At 35.8% G+C, this 20778-nt stretch overlaps 2 protein-coding genes across 3 annotated transcripts in view; both read right to left on the bottom strand.

Moving 5' to 3' along the window:
• Positions 1-20778, bottom strand: part of LOC133546744 (gastrula zinc finger protein XlCGF8.2DB-like) — a 458486-nt gene that overhangs the window by 211666 nt on the left and 226042 nt on the right. The window lies entirely within an intron of this gene.
• The window catches only part of LOC133546732 (gastrula zinc finger protein XlCGF57.1-like), a 270564-nt gene that overhangs the window by 30717 nt on the left and 219069 nt on the right, over positions 1-20778 (bottom strand). The window contains exon 2 of one of the 2 annotated variants that reach the window (XM_061892538.1): positions 10658-12963. The exons of the other annotated variant lie outside the window; for it this stretch is intronic. Within the exon in view, the coding sequence (XP_061748522.1) occupies positions 11546-12963 (1418 nt within the window). The 3' untranslated portion in view covers positions 10658-11545. Of the gene's footprint in view, positions 1-10657; positions 12964-20778 lie in introns of those variants that run through there. 2 annotated transcript variants of the gene reach the window in all.

Here is a 20778-nt window from a genome sequence, read left to right as displayed (position 1 = left end):
TGTTGTTCTCTTACACCTCCAAAGTGTATACACACACAATTATACATGATATGTACATTTAAAAGTGTCTTTTATTACTAATAATCATATTATTGTTGTTCTCTTACACCTCCAAAGTGTATACACACACAATTATACATGATATGTACATATACAAGTGTCTTTTATTACTAATAATCATATTATTGTTGTTCTCTTACACCTCCAAAGTGTATACACACACAATTATACATGATATGTACATATACAAGTGTCTTTTATTACTAATAATCATATTATTGTTGTTCTCTTACACCTCCAAAGTGTATACACACACAATTATACATGATATGTACATATACAAGTGTCTTTTATTACTAATAATCATATTATTGTTGTTCTCTTACACCTCCAAAGTGTATACACACACAATTATACATGATATGTACATATACAAGTGTCTTTTATTACTAATAATCATATTATTGTTGTTCTCTTACACCTCCAAAGTGTATACACACACAATTATACATGATATGTACATATACAAGTGTCTTTTATTACTAATAATCATATTATTGTTGTTCTCTTACACCTCCAAAGTGTATACACACACAATTATACATGATATGTACATACACAAGTGTCGTTTATTACTAATAATCATATTATTGTTGTTCTCTTACACCTCCAAAGTGTATACACACACAATTATACATGATATGTACATTTACAAGTGTCTTTTATTACTAATAATCATATTATTGTTGTTCTCTTACACCTCCAAAGTGTATACACACACAATTATACATGATATGTACATTTACAAGTGTCTTTTATTACTAATAATCATATTATTGTTGTTCTCCTACACCTCCAAAGTGTATACACACACAATTATACATGATATGTACATATACAAGTGTCGTTTATTACTAATAATCATATTATTGTTGTTCTCTTACCCCTCCAAAGTGTATACACACACAATTATACATGATATGTACATTTACAAGTGTCTTTTATTACTAATAATCATATTATTGTTGTTCTCTTACACCTCCAAAGTGTATACACACACAATTATACATGATATGTACATTTACAAGTGTCTTTTATTACTAATAATCATATTATTGTTGTTCTCTTACACCTCCAAAGTGTATACACACACAATTATACATGATATGTACATATACTAGTGTCTTTTATTACTAATAATCATATTATTGTTGTTCTCTTACACCTCCAAAGTGTATACACACACAATTATACATGATATGTACATATACTAGTGTCTTTTATTACTAATAATCATATTATTGTTGTTCTCTTACACCTCCAAAGTGTATACACACACAATTATACATGATATGTACATATACTAGTGTCTTTTATTACTAATAATCATATTATTGTTGTTCTCTTACACCTCCAAAGTGTATACACACACAATTATACATGATATGTACATATACTAGTGTCTTTTATTACTAATAATCATATTATTGTTGTTCTCTTACACCTCCAAAGTGTATACACACACAATTATACATGATATGTACATATAAAAGTGTCTTTTATTACTAATAATCATATTATTGTTGTTCTCTTACACCTCCAAAGTGTATACACACACAATTATACATGATATGTACATATACTAGTGTCTTTTATTACTAATAATCATATTATTGTTGTTCTCTTACACCTCCAAAGTGTATACACACACAATTATACATGATATGTACATATACTAGTGTCTTTTATTACTAATAATCATATTATTGTTGTTCTCTTACACCTCCAAAGTGTATACACACACAATTATACATGATATGTACATATACTAGTGTCTTTTATTACTAATAATCATATTATTGTTGTTCTCTTACACCTCCAAAGTGTATACACACACAATTATACATGATATGTACATATACTAGTGTCTTTTATTACTAATAATCATATTATTGTTGTTCTCTTACACCTCCAAAGTGTATACACACACAGTTATACATGATATGTACATTTAAAAGTGTCTTTTATTACTAATAATCATATTATTGTTGTTCTCTTACACCTCCAAAGTGTATACACACACAATTATACATGATATGTACATATACAAGTGTCTTTTATTACTAATAATCATATTATTGTTGTTCTCTTACACCTCCAAAGTGTATACACACACAATTATACATGATATGTACATACACAAGTGTCTTTTATTACTAATAATCATATTATTGTTGTTCTCTTACACCTCCAAAGTGTATACACACACAATTATACATGATATGTACATATACAAGTGTCTTTTATTACTAATAATCATATTATTGTTGTTCTCTTACACCTCCAAAGTGTATACACACACAATTATACATGATATGTACATTTAAAAGTGTCTTTTATTACTAATAATCATATTATTGTTGTTCTCTTACACCTCCAAAGTGTATACACACACAATTATACATGATATGTACATTTACAAGTGTCTTTTATTACTAATAATCATATTATTGTTGTTCTCTTACACCTCCAAAGTGTATACACACACAATTCTACATCATATGTACATACACAAGTGTCGTTTATTACTAATAATCATATTATTGTTGTTCTCTTACCCCTCCAAAGTGTATACACACACAATTATACATGATATGTACATTTACAAGTGTCTTTTATTACTAATAATCATATTATTGTTGTTCTCTTACACCTCCAAAGTGTATACACACACAATTATACATGATATGTACATTTACAAGTGTCTTTTATTACTAATAATCATATTATTGTTGTTCTCTTACACCTCCAAAGTGTATACACACACAATTATACATGATATGTACATATACTAGTGTCTTTTATTACTAATAATCATATTATTGTTGTTCTCTTACACCTCCAAAGTGTATACACACACAATTATACATGATATGTACATATACTAGTGTCTTTTATTACTAATAATCATATTATTGTTGTTCTCTTACACCTCCAAAGTGTATACACACACAATTATACATGATATGTACATATACTAGTGTCTTTTATTACTAATAATCATATTATTGTTGTTCTCTTACACCTCCAAAGTGTATACACACACAATTATACATGATATGTACATACACAAGTGTCTTTTATTACTAATAATCATATTATTGTTGTTCTCTTACACCTCCAAAGTGTATACACACACAATTATACATGATATGTACATTTACAAGTGTCTTTTATTACTAATAATCATATTATTTTTGTTCTCTTACACCTCCAAAGTGTATACACACACAATTATACATGATATGTACATACACTAGTGTCTTTTATTACTAATAATCATATTATTGTTGTTCTCTTACACCTCCAAAGTGTATACACACACAATTATACATGATATGTACATACACAAGTGTCGTTTATTACTAATAATCATATTATTGTTGTTCTCTTACACCTCCAAAGTGTATACACACACAATTATACATGATATGTACATACACAAGTGTCGTTTATTACTAATAATCATATTATTGTTGTTCTCTTACACCTCCAAAGTGTACACACACACAATTATACATGATATGTACATTTACAAGTGTCTTTTATTACTAATAATCATATTATTGTTGTTCTCTTACACCTCCAAAGTGTATACACACACAATTATACATTATATGTACATATACAAGTGTCTTTTATTATTAATAATCATATTATTGTTGTTCTCTTACTGTGTATACACATACAATTACACATGATATGTACATACACAAGTGTGTTTTATTACTAATAATCATATTATTGTTGTTCTCTTACACCTCCAAAGTGTATACACACACAATTATACATGATATGTACATACACAAGTGTCTTTTATTACTAATAATCATATTATTGTTGTTCTCTTACACCTCCAAAGTGTATACACACACAATTATACATGATATGTACATTTACAAGTGTCTTTTATTACTAATAATCATATTATTGTTGTTCTCTTACACCTCCAAAGTGTATACACACACAATTATACATGATATGTACATACACAAGTGTCTTTTATTACTAATAATCATATTATTGTTGTTCTCTTACACCTCCAAAGTGTATACACACACAATTATACATGATATGTACATATACAAGTGTCTTTTATTACTAATAATCATATTATTGTTGTTCTCTTACACCTCCAAAGTGTATACACACACAATTATACATGATATGTACATATACAAGTGTCTTTTATTACTAATAATCATATTATTGTTGTTCTCTTACACCTCCAAAGTGTATACACACACAATTATACATGATATGTACATACACAAGTGTCTTTTATTACTAATAATCATATTATTGTTGTTCTCTTACACCTCCAAAGTGTATACACACACAATTATACATGATATGTACATTTACAAGTGTCTTTTATTACTAATAATCATATTATTGTTGTTCTCTTACACCTCCAAAGTGTATACACACACAATTATACATGATATGTACATACACAAGTGTGTTTTATTACTAATAATCATATTATTGTTGTTCTCTTACACCTCCAAAGTGTATACACACACAATTATACATGATATGTACATACACAAGTGTTTTTTATTACTAATAATCATATTATTGTTGTTCTCTTACACCTCCAAAGTGTATACACACACAATTATACATGATATGTACATACACAAGTGTCTTTTATTACTAATAATCATATTATTGTTGTTCTCTTACACCTCCAAAGTGTATACACACACAATTATACATGATATGTACATACACAAGTGTCTTTTATTACTAATAATCATATTATTGTTGTTCTCTTACACCTCCAAAGTGTATACACACACAATTATACATGATATGTACATACACAAGTGTCTTTTATTACTAATAATCATATTATTGTTGTTCTCTTACACCTCCAAAGTGTATACACACACAATTATACATGATATGTACATATACAAGTGTCTTTTATTACTAATAATCATTTTTTTAAATTACATTTTTTCTGTAAGTTTTTCTTTTTTTGGTGACGAATCTTCTCAAGGATTTAAATTTGTTCCAAATTGTAAATAATCAGATATTTTGTTCACATTTTTCAATTGTTTGGGGTTCTTTTGACAGACATTTATTAAATCACTGCCTGTATCTCCCCCTCTTTTTTCATTTATTATACTTCCCAGCAACATTACTTCAAAAGTCACATTTTAAAATTAAATGATCTTGTATAAAACACCACTGCTCAAATGATGTATAAAGTAAATAATAAAATGCTTCCAGAAGATGATTCAGATGTGAACCAGTAAATATGAACTAAGAGGGATTTATGTGTACTCAAAAGTATGAACAAATGTAAAACTAATATGTAAATTATATAAATGCCTTCATTAATGACAGTGCTCTGCAACCTTTACATCAAAGGAAACATGACTTATAGTAGTAGTTAAGTTGACTTATGATAGTAGTACAGGTTGAGTTATGGTAGTAGTTAAGTTGACTTATGATAGTAGTACAGGTTGAGTTATGGTAGTAGTTAAGTTGACTTATGATAGTAGTACAGGTTGAGTTATGGTAGTAGTTAAGTTGACTTATGATAGTAGTACAGGTTGAGTTATGGTAGTCGTTAAGTTGACTTATGATAGTAGTACAGGTTGAGTTATGGTAGTAGTTAAGTTGACTTATGATAGTAGTACAGGTTGAGTTATGGTAGTAGTTAAGTTGACTTATGATAGTAGTACAGGTTGAGTTATGGTAGTAGTTAAGTTGACTTATGATAGTAGTACAGGTTGAGTTATGGTAGTAGTTAAGTTGACTTATGATAGTAGTACAGGTTGAGTTATGGTAGTAGTTAAGTTGACTTATGATAGTAGTACAGGTTGACTTATGGTAGTCGTTAAGTTGACTTATGATAGTAGTACAGGTTGAGTTATGGTAGTAGTTAAGTTGACTTATGATAGTAGTACAGGTTGACTTATGGTAGTCGTTAAGTTGACTTATGATAGTAGTACAGGTTGAGTTATGGTAGTAGTTAAGTTGACTTATGATAGTAGTACAGGTTGAGTTATGGTCGTAGTTAAGTTGACTTATGATAGTAGTACAGGTTGAGTTATGGTAGTAGTTAAGTTGACTTATGATAGTAGTACAGGTTGAGTTATGGTAGTAGTTAAGTTGACTTATGATAGTAGTACAGGGTGAGTTATGGTAGTAGTTAAGTTGACTTATGATAGTAGTACAGGTTGAGTTATGGTAGTCGTTAAGTTGACTTATGATAGTAGTACAGGTTGAGTTATGATAGTAAAGTTAACTTATGATAGTAGTACAGGGTGAGTTATGGTAGTAGTTAAGTTGACTTATGATAGTAGTACAGGTTGAGTTATGGTAGTAGTTAAGTTGACTTATGATAGTAGTACAGGTTGAGTTATGGTAGTAGTTGACTTATGATAGTAGTACAGGTTGAGTTATGGTAGTAGTTAAGTTGACTTATGATAGTAGTACAGGTTGAGTTATGGTAGGTGTTAAGTTGACTTATGATAGTAGTACATGTTGAGTTATGGTAGTAGTTAAGTTGACTTATGATAGTAGTACAGGTTGAGTTATGGTAGTAGTTAAGTTGACTTATGATAGTAGTACAGGTTGAGTTATGGTAGTAGTTAAGTTGACTTATGATAGTAGTACAGGTTGAGTTATGGTAGTAGTTAAGTTGACTTATGATAGTAGTACAGGTTGAGTTATGGTAGTAGTTAAGTTGACTTATGATAGTAGTACAGGTTGAGTTGTGGTAGTAGTTAAGTTGACTTATGATAGTAGTACAGGTTGAGTTATGGTAGTAGTTAAGTTGACTTATGATAGTAGTACAGGTTGAGTTATGGTAGTAGTTAAGTTGACTTATGATAGTAGTACATGTTGAGTTATGGTCGTAGTTAAGTTGACTTATGATAGTAGTACAGGTTGAGTTATGGTCGTAGTTAAGTTGACTTATGATAGTAGTACAGGTTGAGTTATGGTAGTAGTTAAGTTGACTTATGATAGTAGTACAGGTTGAGTTATGGTAGTAGTTAAGTTGACTTATGATAGTAGTACATGTTGAGTTATGGTCGTAGTTAAGTTGACTTATGATAGTAGTACAGGTTGAGTTATGGTCGTAGTTAAGTTGACTTATGATAGTAGTACAGGTTGAGTTATGGTAGTAGTTGAGTTGACTTATGATAGTAGTACAGGTTGAGTTATGGTAGTAGTTAAGTTGACTTATGATAGTAGTACAGGTTGAGTTATGGTAGTAGTTAAGTTGACTTATGATAGTAGTACATGTTGAGTTATGGTCGTAGTTAAGTTGACTTATGATAGTAGTACAGGTTGAGTTATGGTCGTAGTTAAGTTGACTTATGATAGTAGTACAGGTTGAGTTATGGTAGTAGTTGAGTTGACTTATGATAGTAGTACAGGTTGAGTTATGGTAGTCGTTAAGTTGACTTATGATAGTAGTACAGGTTGAGTTATGGTAGTAGTTAAGTTGACTTATGATAGTAGTACAGGTTGAGTTATGGTAGTAGTTAAGTTGACTTATGATAGTAGTACAGGTTGAGTTATGGTAGTAGTTAAGTTGACTTATGATACTAGTACAGGTTGAGTTATGGTAGTAGTACAGGTTGACTTATGATAGTAGTACAGGTTGAGTTATGGTAGTAGTTAAGTTGACTTATGATAGTAGTACAGGTTGAGTTATGGTAGTAGTTAAGTTGACTTATGATAGTAGTACAGGTTGAGTTATGGTAGTAGTACAGGTTGACTTATGATAGTAGTACAGGTTGAGTTATGGTAGTAGTACAGGTTGAGTTATGGTAGTAGTTAAGTTGACTTATGATAGTAGTACAGGTTGAGTTATGGTAGTAGTTAAGTTGACTTATGATAGTAGTACAGGTTGAGTTATGGTAGTAGTACAGGTTGACTTATGATAGTAGTACAGGTTGAGTTATGGTAGTAGTTAAGTTGACTTATGATAGTAGTACAGGTTGAGTTATGGTAGTAGTTAAGTTGACTTATGATAGTAGTACAGGTTGAGTTATGGTAGTAGTACAGGTTGACTTATGATAGTAGTACAGGTTGAGTTATGGTAGTCGTTGAGCGGTTTAGCTCGGTTGGTAGAGTGGCCGTGCCAGCAACTTGAGGGTTGCAGGTTCGATTCCCGCTTCCGCCCCCCTAGTCACTGCCGTTGTGTCCTTGAGCAAGACACTTTACCCACCTGCTCCCAGTGCCACCCACACTGGTTTAAATGTAACTTAGATATTGGGTTTCACTATGTAAAGTGCTTTGAGTCACTAGAGAAAAGGCGCTATATAAATATAATACACTTCACACTTCACACACACACTTATGATAGTAGTACAGGTTGAGTTATGGTAGTAGTTAAGTTGACTTATGATAGTAGTACAGGTTGAGTTATGGTAGTCGTTAAGTTGACTTATGATAGTAGTACAGGTTGAGTTATGGTAGTAGTACAGGTTGACTTATGATAGTAGTACAGGTTGAGTTATGGTAGTAGTTAAGTTGACTTATGATAGTAGTACAGGTTGAGTTATGGTAGTAGTTAAGTTGACTTATGATAGTAGTACAGGTTGAGTTATGGTAGTAGTACAGGTTGACTTATGATAGTAGTACAGGTTGAGTTATGGTAGTAGTACAGGTTGAGTTATGGTAGTAGTTAAGTTGACTTATGATAGTAGTACAGGTTGAGTTATGGTAGTAGTTAAGTTGACTTATGATAGTAGTACAGGTTGAGTTATGGTAGTAGTTAAGTTGACTTATGATAGTAGTACAGGTTGAGTTATGGTAGTAGTTAAGTTGACTTATGATAGTAGTACAGGTTGAGTTATGGTAGTCGTTAAGTTGACTTATGATAGTAGTACAGGTTGAGTTATGGTAGTAGTTAAGTTGACTTATGATAGTAGTACAGGTTGAGTTATGGTAGTAGTTAAGTTGACTTATGATAGTAGTACAGGTTGAGTTATGGTAGTAGTTAAGTTGACTTATGATAGTAGTACAGGTTGAGTTATGGTAGTAGTTAAGTTGACTTATGATAGTAGTACAGGTTGAGTTATGGTAGTAGTTAAGTTGACTTATGATAGTAGTACAGGTTGAGTTATGGTAGTAGTTAAGTTGACTTATGATAGTAGTACAGGTTGAGTTATGGTAGTAGTACAGGTTGACTTATGATAGTAGTACAGGTTGAGTTATGGTAGTAGTTAAGTTGACTTATGATAGTAGTACAGGTTGAGTTATGGTAGTAGTTAAGTTGACTTATGATAGTAGTACAGGTTGAGTTATGGTAATAGTTAAGTTGACTTATGATAGTAGTACAGGTTGAGTCATGGTAGTAGTTAAGTTTACTTATGATAGTAGTACAGGTTGAGTTATGGTAGTAGTTAAGTTGACTTATGATAGTAGTACAGGTTGAGTTATGGTAGTCGTTGAGCGGTTTAGCTCGGTTGGTAGAGTGGCCGTGCCAGCAACTTGAGGGTTGCAGGTTCGATTCCCGCTTCCGCCCCCCTAGTCACTGCCGTTGTGTCCTTGAGCAAGACACTTTACCCACCTGCTCCCAGTGCCACCCACACTGGTTTAAATGTAACTTAGATATTGGGTTTCACTATGTAAAGTGCTTTGAGTCACTAGAGAAAAGGCGCTATATAAATATAATACACTTCACACTTCACACACACACTTATGATAGTAGTACAGGTTGAGTTATGGTAGTAGTTAAGTTGACTTATGATAGTAGTACAGGTTGAGTTATGGTAGTAGTTAAGTTGACTTATGATAGTAGTACAGGTTGAGTTATGGTAGTAGTTAAGTTGACTTATGATAGTAGTACAGGTTGAGTTATGGTAGTAGTTAAGTTGACTTATGATAGTAGTACAGGTTGAGTTATGGTAGTAGTTAAGTTGACTTATGATAGTAGTACAGGTTGAGTTATGGTAGTAGTTAAGTTGACTTATGATAGTAGTACAGGTTGAGTTATGGTAGTAGTTAAGTTGACTTATGATAGTAGTACAGGTTGAGTTATGGTAGTAGTTAAGTTGACTTATGATAGTAGTACAGGTTGAGTTATGGTAGTAGTTAAGTTGACTTATGATAGTAGTACAGGTTGAGTTATGGTAGTAGTTAAGTTGACTTATGATAGTAGTACAGGTTGAGTTATGGTAGTCGTTAAGTTGACTTATGATAGTAGTACAGGTTGAGTTATGGTAGTAGTTAAGTTGACTTATGATAGTAGTACAGGTTGAGTTATGGTAGTAGTTAAGTTGACTTATGATAGTAGTACAGGTTGAGTTATGGTAGTAGTTAAGTTGACTTATGATAGTAGTACAGGTTGAGTTATGGTAGTAGTTAAGTTGACTTATGATAGTAGTACAGGTTGAGTTATGGTAGTCGTTAAGTTGACTTATGATAGTAGTACAGGTTGAGTTATGGTAGTAGTTAAGTTGACTTATGATAGTAGTACAGGTTGAGTTATGGTAGTAGTTAAGTTGACTTATGATAGTAGTACAGGTTGAGTTATGGTAGTAGTTAAGTTGACTTATGATAGTAGTACATGTTGAGTTGTAGTAGCGTGCAAATGATTCAATGTCCAGTACTGTGGAAATATGTTTGGATATGACAATCAGTTTATTTTTGGCTATCAAACTGAAATGACATGTAGGCTGTAGAACATAAAGTATGCTGACCTTGACTTGGAGGCAACATTGTCACAGCAGTGAGACCTGACCACACACAGCAAGCTTGTAAACAGTTTGTGTCCTCCATGCAGTCGCCCCTCCAGTGTTCCCACCTGAACCCAATTAAATGACGTTACCATAGCAACCGCACCATAGCAACGGTCCCATCCCTGTCAACATCTCCTGGTTCTCAAGAGGAAGTGGGCGGAGCAATCTGCCGAAAAGGAAATTCAGCATCAACTGAGGCCAGCAATCAATTACAGAAAACTAAATAAAAACTAAATAAACAAATAAGAAAATTTGGCTCCAACAGAATGCAAAGTAAATCTCTGTGGGATGATGTACAATATTAGCTTTTTACTGACACTCTGAACTTTGATTGATACTGATGCAGTTTTGGGGATGTTTAAAAAGAATACATATATTAAAAATGTTCGAAACCCAATAATGGGAATTTTTGTTTTCTCCACGAGAGTCAGTTTGTAGAAAAAAAAAAAATCTTTCCTCAGACAATTCAGCCATTTTCTCTCCCTTTTATATAGCATAAAGGTCTGGGGACATACATATAAAATAATCACAACACAATCATCTTATTACAAAAGAGAGTAATAAAGATTATTAATAACATGGATTATAGAGACCCAACAAATGATTCATAAAGTCACACATTTTAAAATTGTATAAAAGACAACTGTTCAAATGATGTATAAAGTAAATAATAATATGCTTCCTGAAGTGGTCCAGAAGATGTTTCAGATGTGAACCAGTACATATGTATATCATATAAAGGTGATAATCTATGGGATTATTAACAATTAGTGTCTTCTCATGTGTGCTACAAGGGTTGATTGTTCACCAAAGCTTCTGTTGCAGATTGAACAGGAATGTGATTTTTCACCAGTGTGTGTTCTCATGTGTACTTTCAAACTCTGACTGTGTCTAAAACCTTTACCACAGGTTGAACAGGAAAAAGGTTTTTCACCAGTGTGTGTTCTCATGTGTACTTTCAAACTCTGACCTACTGTAAAACCTTTACCACAGGTTGAACAGGAAAAAGGTTTTTCACCAGTGTGTGTTCTCATGTGTACTTTCAAACTCTGACTTTCTGTAAAACCTTTACCACAGGTTGAACAGGAAAAAGGTTTTTCACCAGTGTGTATTCTCATGTGTTCTTTCAAACCCTGACTTCGTGTAAAACCTTTACCACAGGTTGAACAGGAAAAAGGTTTTTCCTCAGTGTGTATTCTCATGTGTCTTTTCCATTTGTTAGTATGTGTAAAACCTTTACCACAGATTGAACAGGAAAAATGTTTTTCACCAGTGTGTGTTCTCATGTGTACTTTAAAATCTGGCCTCTGAGTAAAATCTTTACCGCAGATTGAACATGAAAAAGGTTTTTCTCCAGTGTGTGTTCTCATGTGTACTTTTAAATTGTGACTTTGTGTAAAACCTTTACTACAGAGTGAACAAGAAAAAGGTTTTTCTCCAGTGTGTGTTCTCATGTGTCTTTTCAGACGACAACGGTATTGAAAGGTTTTGTGAGAGTGAGAAGATGTGAAGTGAGTGTTGTCAGTGTGACATGTCTTATCATCTTTAGAGTCTTCATCATCAGTGTCAGGAGAGTGTGACGTTGTGTCCTCACTATCTGATAGTGGAGCTAAGAGCTTGTCTGCTTGTGATCCTCCACAGTGGTCTCCATCAGCTTCTGTTGTCATGTGTTGTGTTGAGCTGCTGCTTGGAGGCTCCCCCCCTCCCCTCTCCTCACTTTCACCTTTCACCTCATCATCTTCACTCTTCACAGGGACACCAGTCACTGGGAACTCCTCCAACCATTTAGGCTGACTGATGCCCTCTTCCTCCTCTTCCTCTTTAATGTGCGGCGGCTCTTGGTCCTCTTCTTCCTCTTTAAAGCAGGGGGTCAGTGGGTCCTCCTCGTCCTTTTTAATGTGAGGGGTCAGTCGGTTCTCTTGCTCCTTAAAGTGAGGGGTCAGTGGATCCTCCTCTTCCTTTTTGATGTGTAAGATCAGTGGGTCCTCCGCTTGCCTTTTATTGTGAAGGGTCAGTTTAACATTATGGGTCTGTGGCGTCTCATGTTTCGCTTTATTGTGGGGGGGCTGTGGGTCCTCTCCTCCGTCTTTAATGTGTTGGGAATGTGGTACCTCTTTTTCCTCTTTAATGTGGTGGGGCTGTGGCTCTTCTTCCTGCTCATGAGGAAGATGTTCTTTATTGAGGTCTGTGGAACAGGAGAAAAAAAACATTCTTCAGAAAAGTCCAGCTTTGCTCAATCACATGAGACATTGTCCTACACCAAGAAATGATTTCACAATCTCATCAGTTTCCCCTCACAGCAGTCAGGGTACTTCCAGCTGACACATGAAGAAGACCTTCAGGGGAATGTCTTCCCAGGCCAACATCCAATCCACCTTATTCATATAAAAACCTCCTAAAAGTAATTCCTGCAATCCTTAATGGTAGACGCCATACGTGAAAGTGTGCTGTTCTCCCTCTGAATAAGTCATACACACACAGGAAATAATGTACCACATGCCAGCCTCCACACAGTAGTACTAGTGATGAGCTCCCCCTGCTGGTGGACTATAATTAGTCATTTTCCTATTCATCTTAAGAGACATGTCCATTATAAAAGAAGCATGAGCACAGTCAACATGTTGGCCAAGAAAGATGACATCTGTGTTGCTTTCATTTAGATAGTGTCACCACAGTTAAACTGGGAAGAAGTAATCAGATTACTGACTACACCTTCAAAAGATAACTTTTTAACCTTATTAATATTAGTAATAATGGATTATATTAATTTAGTGCGTTTCTAGACATTCAAATTGCGTTAGAGTGAGAACTGAGAAGGCATCATTCATGCAGTCCACACATTCAATCAGAATCAGAATCAGACAGACCGTATGTCCTTGAATTGCCGCCGGGTATATAGTATGTGCCTGCCTAGAATTACTGCCGGGTCAAACACGTTTCGCAAACTAATTAGCGCATGCTTAGCATTACCGCCGGCTCAGGATTAAAGCCGGGTCAAACTCGTTTCGCCAAATAATTAGCATATGCCTACAATTCCCGTCGGGTCAAACTCGTCACGTCACGAGTGACACTTCACCTGTCATCATTTTCAAAATGGAGGAGGCTGATTTCAATAATTTGAAATCGCATAAAGGGAAGACGATTAAGAGCTATTCAGTAGGATTTAAGGTCCAAGCTATTGAATATGCTAAAAAGAACAGTAAGGAGCTGTGTTTTATTAATTTACCGTAGCTGCGTGTGTCAAATATGAGTCATTTAGTGACTCCCGCCCCCTGGTAGTAGAGGGCGCTAGTGATCCTCCTTGCGACTACTCGGTTGCAGAAGAAGTGACAACAAGTAGCAAGAGTGAGCAGCGTGTGTTTATTTTTTCCTCTCGCTTGCACTTTTAACATGGAGGATTACATATATCTAAAATAAAACAGTTTTCTAAACTGGACTTTCAATCGAAGCAGGAGGTAATAATGGAAGATCTCCATCGAGACAGAGAGACTTTTAAAACTGAAGAAAGATAAGGAGGACTTCTATAAACAAGTTATCGATGCTTTTGATCAGAAGGAGCTGCGCATAGACATCATTTATAAGTAAAGGTAAGACCATAATAACTTTTTTTTATTAAATGTGCTTTTCATGATGTATCCTTACATCACACTCAAATTTTTAAGCGCAGGCCTAAATACACCGCATGCCTTTGGTAAGTGCCGGAGTGAGAAGAGGTTTTACATTAATTAGCGCCACGGCGGCAATTCAAGGAAATACGGTACTTTATTAATCCCCAAGGGGAAGTTAAAACTTTCAGCAATATGGTAAGCTACATTTAATAATAATAATAATAAGTAGATGAGGCAATTGTTCAAGGAATTGTGTGTGAATGCAGACAATTCTCACAAGACCACAACTCTTCTTCTCTCACATTCCCAAAGTAATAATCTAGTCAATAATCACTGAACTTCACAAAAAAATAAGGCATATTATTTTAACAATGACTTTGTTCCAAGATGGCGCCCCCCCGTGATTGACGTCTTTGCGTCGTCCTCCTGACAACATTTACGTTTTTTATTTATTATGCAAACCCCGTTTCCATATGAGTTGGGAAATTGTGTTAGATGTAAATATAAACGGAATACAATGATTTGCAAATCCTTTTCAAGCCATATTCAGTTGAATATGCTACAAAGACAACATATTTGATGTTCAAACTCATAAACTTTTTTTTTTTGTTGCAAATAATAATTAACTTAGAATTTCATGGCTGCAACACGTGCCAAAGTAGTTGGGAAAGGGCATGTTCACCACTGTGTTACATCACCTTTTCTTTTAACAACACTCAATAAACGTTTGGGAACTGAGGAAACTAATTGTTGAAGCTTTGAAAGTGGAATTCTTTCCCATTCTAGTTTTATGTAGAGCTTCAGTCCTTCAACAGTCCGGGGTCTTCCATCCATCCATTTCCCACCGCTTATTCCCTTTTGGGGTCGCCGGCACCCATCTCAGCCACAATCGGGTGGAAGGCGTGGGACATCCCGGACAAGTCTCCACCTCATGGCAGGGCCAACACAGATAGACAGACAACATTCACACTCACATTCACACACTAGGGACCATTTAGTGTTGCCAATCAACCTATCCCCAGGTGCATGTCTTTGGAAGTAGGAGGAAGCCGGAGTACCCGGAGGGAACCCACGCATTCACGGGGAGAACATGCAAACTCCACACAGAAAGATCCAGAGCCTGGGATTGAACCCAAGACTACAGGACCTTCGTATTGTGAGGCAGACGCACTAACCCTTCTTCCACCGTGAAGCCCAGTCCGGGGTCTTGTTGTCGTATTTTACACTTCATAATGCGCCACACATTTTCCATGGGAGACATGTCTGGACTGCAGGCAGGCCAGTCTAGTACATGCACTATTTCACTACAAAGCCACGCTGTTGTAACACGTGGCTTGGCATTGTTTGGCTGAAATAAGCAGGGGCATCCATGATAACGTTGCTTGGATGACAACATATGTTGCTCCAAAACCTGTATGGACCATTCAGCATTAATGGTGCCTTCACAGATGTGTAAGTTACCCATGCCTTGGGCACTAATACACCCCCATACCATCACACATGTGTAAGTTACCCATGCCTTGGGCACTAATACACCCCCATACCATCACAGATGTGTAAGTTACCCATGCATTGGGCACTAATACACCCCCATACCATCACAGATGTGTAAGTTACCCATGCCTTGGGCACTAATACACCCCCATACCATCACAGATGTGTAAGTTACCCATGCCTTGGGCACTAATACACCCCCATACCATCACACATGTGTAAGTTACCCATGCCTTGGGCACTAATACACCCCCATACCATCACACATGTGTAAGTTACCCATGCCTTGGGCACTAATACACCCCCATACCATCACACATGCTGGCTTTTCAACTTTGCGCCTATAACAATCCGGATGGTTATTTTCCTTTTTGTTCCGGAGTACACCACATCCACAGTTTCCAAATATAATTTGAAATGAAGACTCGTCAGACCACAGAACACTTTTCCACTTTGCATCAGTCCATCTTAGATGAGCTCGGGCCCAGCCAAGCCGGCGGTGTTTCAGGGTGTTGTTGGTAAATGGGTTTGGCTTTGCATAGTAGAGTTTTAACTTGCACTTACAGATGTAGCGACCAACTGTAGTTACTGACTGTGGTTTTATGAAGTGTTCCTGAGCCACTGTGGTGATATCCTTTACACACTGATGTCAGTTTTTGATGCAGTACCGCCTAAGGCAGGGGTAGGGAACCTATGGCTCTAGAGCCAGATGTGGCTCTTTTGATGACTGCACCTGGCTCTCAGATAAATCTTACCTGACATTGCTAAACATGGTAAGTAATGAATAATTCTGCCGGTAATCATAGTGTCAAAAATAACGTTCAAAATATAAAATATTTTCATGCATTTTAATCCATCCATCCGGTTTCTACCGCACCTGTTCAAGAAGTCGCATTAATGGTAAGAAGTATTTTATTTATTGTTGCTTAGCTTCAGAATAACAATGTTATTAAAAAGAATAAGAGACTTATTATACTCAAAAAATGTTGGACTTACTTAAAAATGAATGCATCATCATCATTTATTGTTATTCCTTTCATTAAAATGCATATATACAAGCCACGTACAATTGACACTTTCATTGTTTTTTTTGTTTCTTATACATTTCCATGATCAAAAAGGAGCAGATGGAAGAATAATATTCTTATATTTATCTGCCCCCCTTTTTAACACCAATTATTTTCGATGACTTTATAACTGTTCACTCCAACAACACCCGAACTCCAACATACTTTTCAATTTTCCTTTAAGTATTTTCACAATGACACGTCCAATCAGATCAAAATTCAGTTTGATATAATTCCAGTTTTCTCTTTTTATAACTCTTTTTAAAAACAAAGGTATTCTCACAGCTTTTTAAGTCTTTGTTTAGAGAATATCATGCTTTCACAGCAACAACAGACAAGCACATTTGTTTCAAATTTGTTGGCACTCTTGGATGTTTAAAGTCATACGGCCTTCTGTGGTTCTCATCTTCAGATGTGAACACATAACTTTTGTACGTCCTTTGGAAGAATTGTATTTCTCGCTTTGAACATCATTAATAGACTATTCAATTCTACAATGTCTTTTAGTTTTAGTAATTGTGACCTAATGAAGTGGTTTTGTGTGGTCGCTATATCGTACTTTAAACATTATACAAATTGCTCGTTTCTGTGAAATAAAAGCATTATGTTGATATGATATGTATTTCCCAATATTTCTGCACAATAATTGAAATAAGATAGAATAATAGTTGTATTCAGTCTTAAAAAAAATATTATATGGCTCTTATGGAAATACTTTTTAAAATATTTGGCTTGTATGGCTCTCTCAGCTAAAAAGGTTCCTGACCCCTGGCCTAAGGGATCGAAGGTCCATAATATCATCGCTTATGTGCAGTGATTTCCCCAGATTCTCTGAACCTTTTGATGATTTTACTGACCGTAGATGGTAAAACCCTAAATTCCTTGCATTAGCCTGTTGAGAAATGTTGTTCTAAAACTGTTCGACAATTTGCTTACAAAATGATGACACTCTACCAATCCTTGTTTGTGAATTACTTAACATTTCACGGAAACTGCTTTTATACCCAATCATGGCACCCACCTGTTCCCAATTAGCCTGCACACCTGTGGGATGTTCCAAATAAGTGTTTGATGAGCATTCCTCTACTTAATCCGTATTCATTGCCACCTTTCCCAACTTCTTTGTCATGTGTTGCTGGCATCAAATTCTAAAGGTAATGATTATTTGCAAAAAAAAAAAAGTTTATCAGTTTGAACATCAAATATGTTGTCTTTGTAGCATATTCAACTGAATATGGCTTGAAAAGGATTTGCAAATCATTGTATTCCGTTTATATTTACATCTAACACCATTTCCCAACTCATATGGAAACGGGGTTTGTAGTACTAATTTGCATCCTAAATGCAAAGTTTTTGCATGCAACAGTGAGATAAAACAGAGATGCACTTCTGGACATCGGAAAAGCTCACCACGAGCTCACTTATAGTCTGACGGACTTCAACTTTCTGCTACAACGAGAGCCAGCTAACCACAAAACAACAACAACAAGACAGCGGGGCTACATGCTAGGCTAAAGACTAGAGCTACACAACCACCACTACCTAGCCTGCTGCTAGCTAACTTGCGCTCACTCGACAACAAGCTGGATGAGCTGAGAACCAGGACTACATCCCAACGTGAACTGAGAGAATGCTGTGCTCTTATTTACGCGGAAACCTGGCTTTTGGACAGCATCCCAGACTCTGCTATCCAGCTAACAACGCACTCAGTTTACCGTGAAGGCCGGACAAAGGCTTCAAGAAAGGCGGAGGCGGGGTCTGTGTTTACGTGAGTAACAGCTGGTGCTCGGACGTACAGGTGGTTGAAAGACACTGCTCGGACAACATTGAGTTGTTGATGGTGAAATGCAGACCTTTTTACCTGCCAAGGGAGTTCAGTGCAGTGTTTATACTGTCTGTTTACATCCCGCCACGGGCGGACTCCACTACAGCGCTAAAGCTGATGCATGACGTCATCAGTAAACAAGAGACCGCACACCCTGATGGTGCGTTCACGGTAGCTGGGGATTTTAACCACCTAAAGAGTGTCCTCCCAAAATACCATCAATATGTGAACTTTACTACGAGGGAGATAAACACCCTGGACCAGGTGTACTGCAACGTGAGGGGAGCCTACAAGGCTGTACCCAGACCACACTTTGGACTATCTGATCACATCTCAGCTTTTCTACATCCAGCGTACAGACCGCGTCCCAAGCAAGCCCCCCCCAGTGAGTAAAACTGTTCAAGTTTGGAATGAAGACACTGAACTAGTGCTTCAGGACTGCTTTGGGAGTACAGACTGGGACATGTTCAAAACTGCTGCTCAGAGGGATGACGGTACTGTGGACATAGAGGAATATGCTTCCGGTGTAACTGGCTACATCAGTACGTGTGTGGAAAACATTGTTCCCACAAAACAATACAAGATATACCCAAACCAAAAACCCTGGATTAATGTTCGGTCCAAGCTACATGCCCGCTCCACTTCATTTGTCTCAGGCAACGCTGAGGACTACAAGAAGGCCAGATATGACCTGTGTAAATCCATCAGCGAGGCCAAGGGACAATGCAGACTAAAGCTGGAGGGAATCTACTCCACCACAGATTCCCGGCGCATGTGGCAAAGCCTGCAACACATCACAGACTACAAGCAGGGGAGCAGGGGGGTCACAAACAGCCAACAATCACTGCCAGATGAGCTGAATGAGTTCTACGCACGCTTCGAGGTCCTCAACACCAACTAACAGAGAGGGGTTCTGACCACGGAGCCCACGCAGGACCCACCGCTCACTGTGACAACAGCAGAGGTACGTACAGTTCTGAAGAAAACAAACCCACGGAAGGCAGTCGGCCCAGACAACATCCCTGGCCAGGCCCTCAGGGTGTGTTCATCAGAGCTGGCTGACGTACTTGCTGACATATACAACTTGTCACTAACACAAGCTGTTGTGCCCACCTGCTTCAAGACCACCACCATCGTGCCCCTGCCAAAGAAAAACACTGTGACCTGTCTGTTGCACTCACCCCAATAGTGATGAAGTGCTTCGAGAGGATAGTCATGTCACACATCAAGAAGACCATCCCAGACACACTGGACCCTCTACAGCAGGGGTCACCCACCTTTTTGAAACCAAGAGCTACTTCTTGGGTACTGATTAATGCGAAGGGCTACCAGTTTGATACACACTTAAATAAATTGCCAGAAATAGCCAATTTGCTCAATTTACCTTTAATAAATAAATCTATGAATATATAAAAAAATGGGTATTTCTGTCTGTCATTCCGTCATACATTTTTTTTCCTTTTACGGAAGGTTTTTTTGTAGAGAATAAATGATGAAAAAAACACTTAATTGAACGGTTTAAAAGAGGAGAAAACACGAAAAAAATGAAAATTACATTTTGAAACATAGTTTATCTTCAATTTCGACTCTTTAAAATTAAAAATTCAAACTGAAAGAAATGAAGAGAAAAACAAGCTAATTTGAATATTTTTGAAAAAATAGAAAAAATAATTTATGTAACATCATTGGTCATTGTTCCTGATTAATATTAATTTTAGAGTTTTGATGACATGTTTTGAATAGGTTAAAATTCAATCTGCACTTTGTTAGAATATATACCAAATTGGACCAAGCTATATATCTAACAAAGACAAATCATTATTTCTTCTGGATTTTCCAGAACAAACATTTTTAAAAAATTCAAAAGAATTTGAAATAAGATTTAAACTTGATTCAAGTTTTTCTAGATTTGCCAGAATAATTTTTTTGAATTTTAATCATAATAAGTTTGAAGAAATATTTCACAAATATTCTTCGTCGGAAAAACAGAAGCTAAAATGAAGAAT

This window comes from Nerophis ophidion, unplaced genomic scaffold, assembly GCF_033978795.1.
Source record: "Nerophis ophidion isolate RoL-2023_Sa unplaced genomic scaffold, RoL_Noph_v1.0 HiC_scaffold_40, whole genome shotgun sequence".
In the NCBI taxonomy this organism is placed as follows: domain Eukaryota; kingdom Metazoa; phylum Chordata; class Actinopteri; order Syngnathiformes; family Syngnathidae; genus Nerophis; species Nerophis ophidion.
The sequence above is the reverse complement of the archived record's forward strand: the minus strand, read 5'-3'. Positions and strand labels throughout refer to the sequence as shown.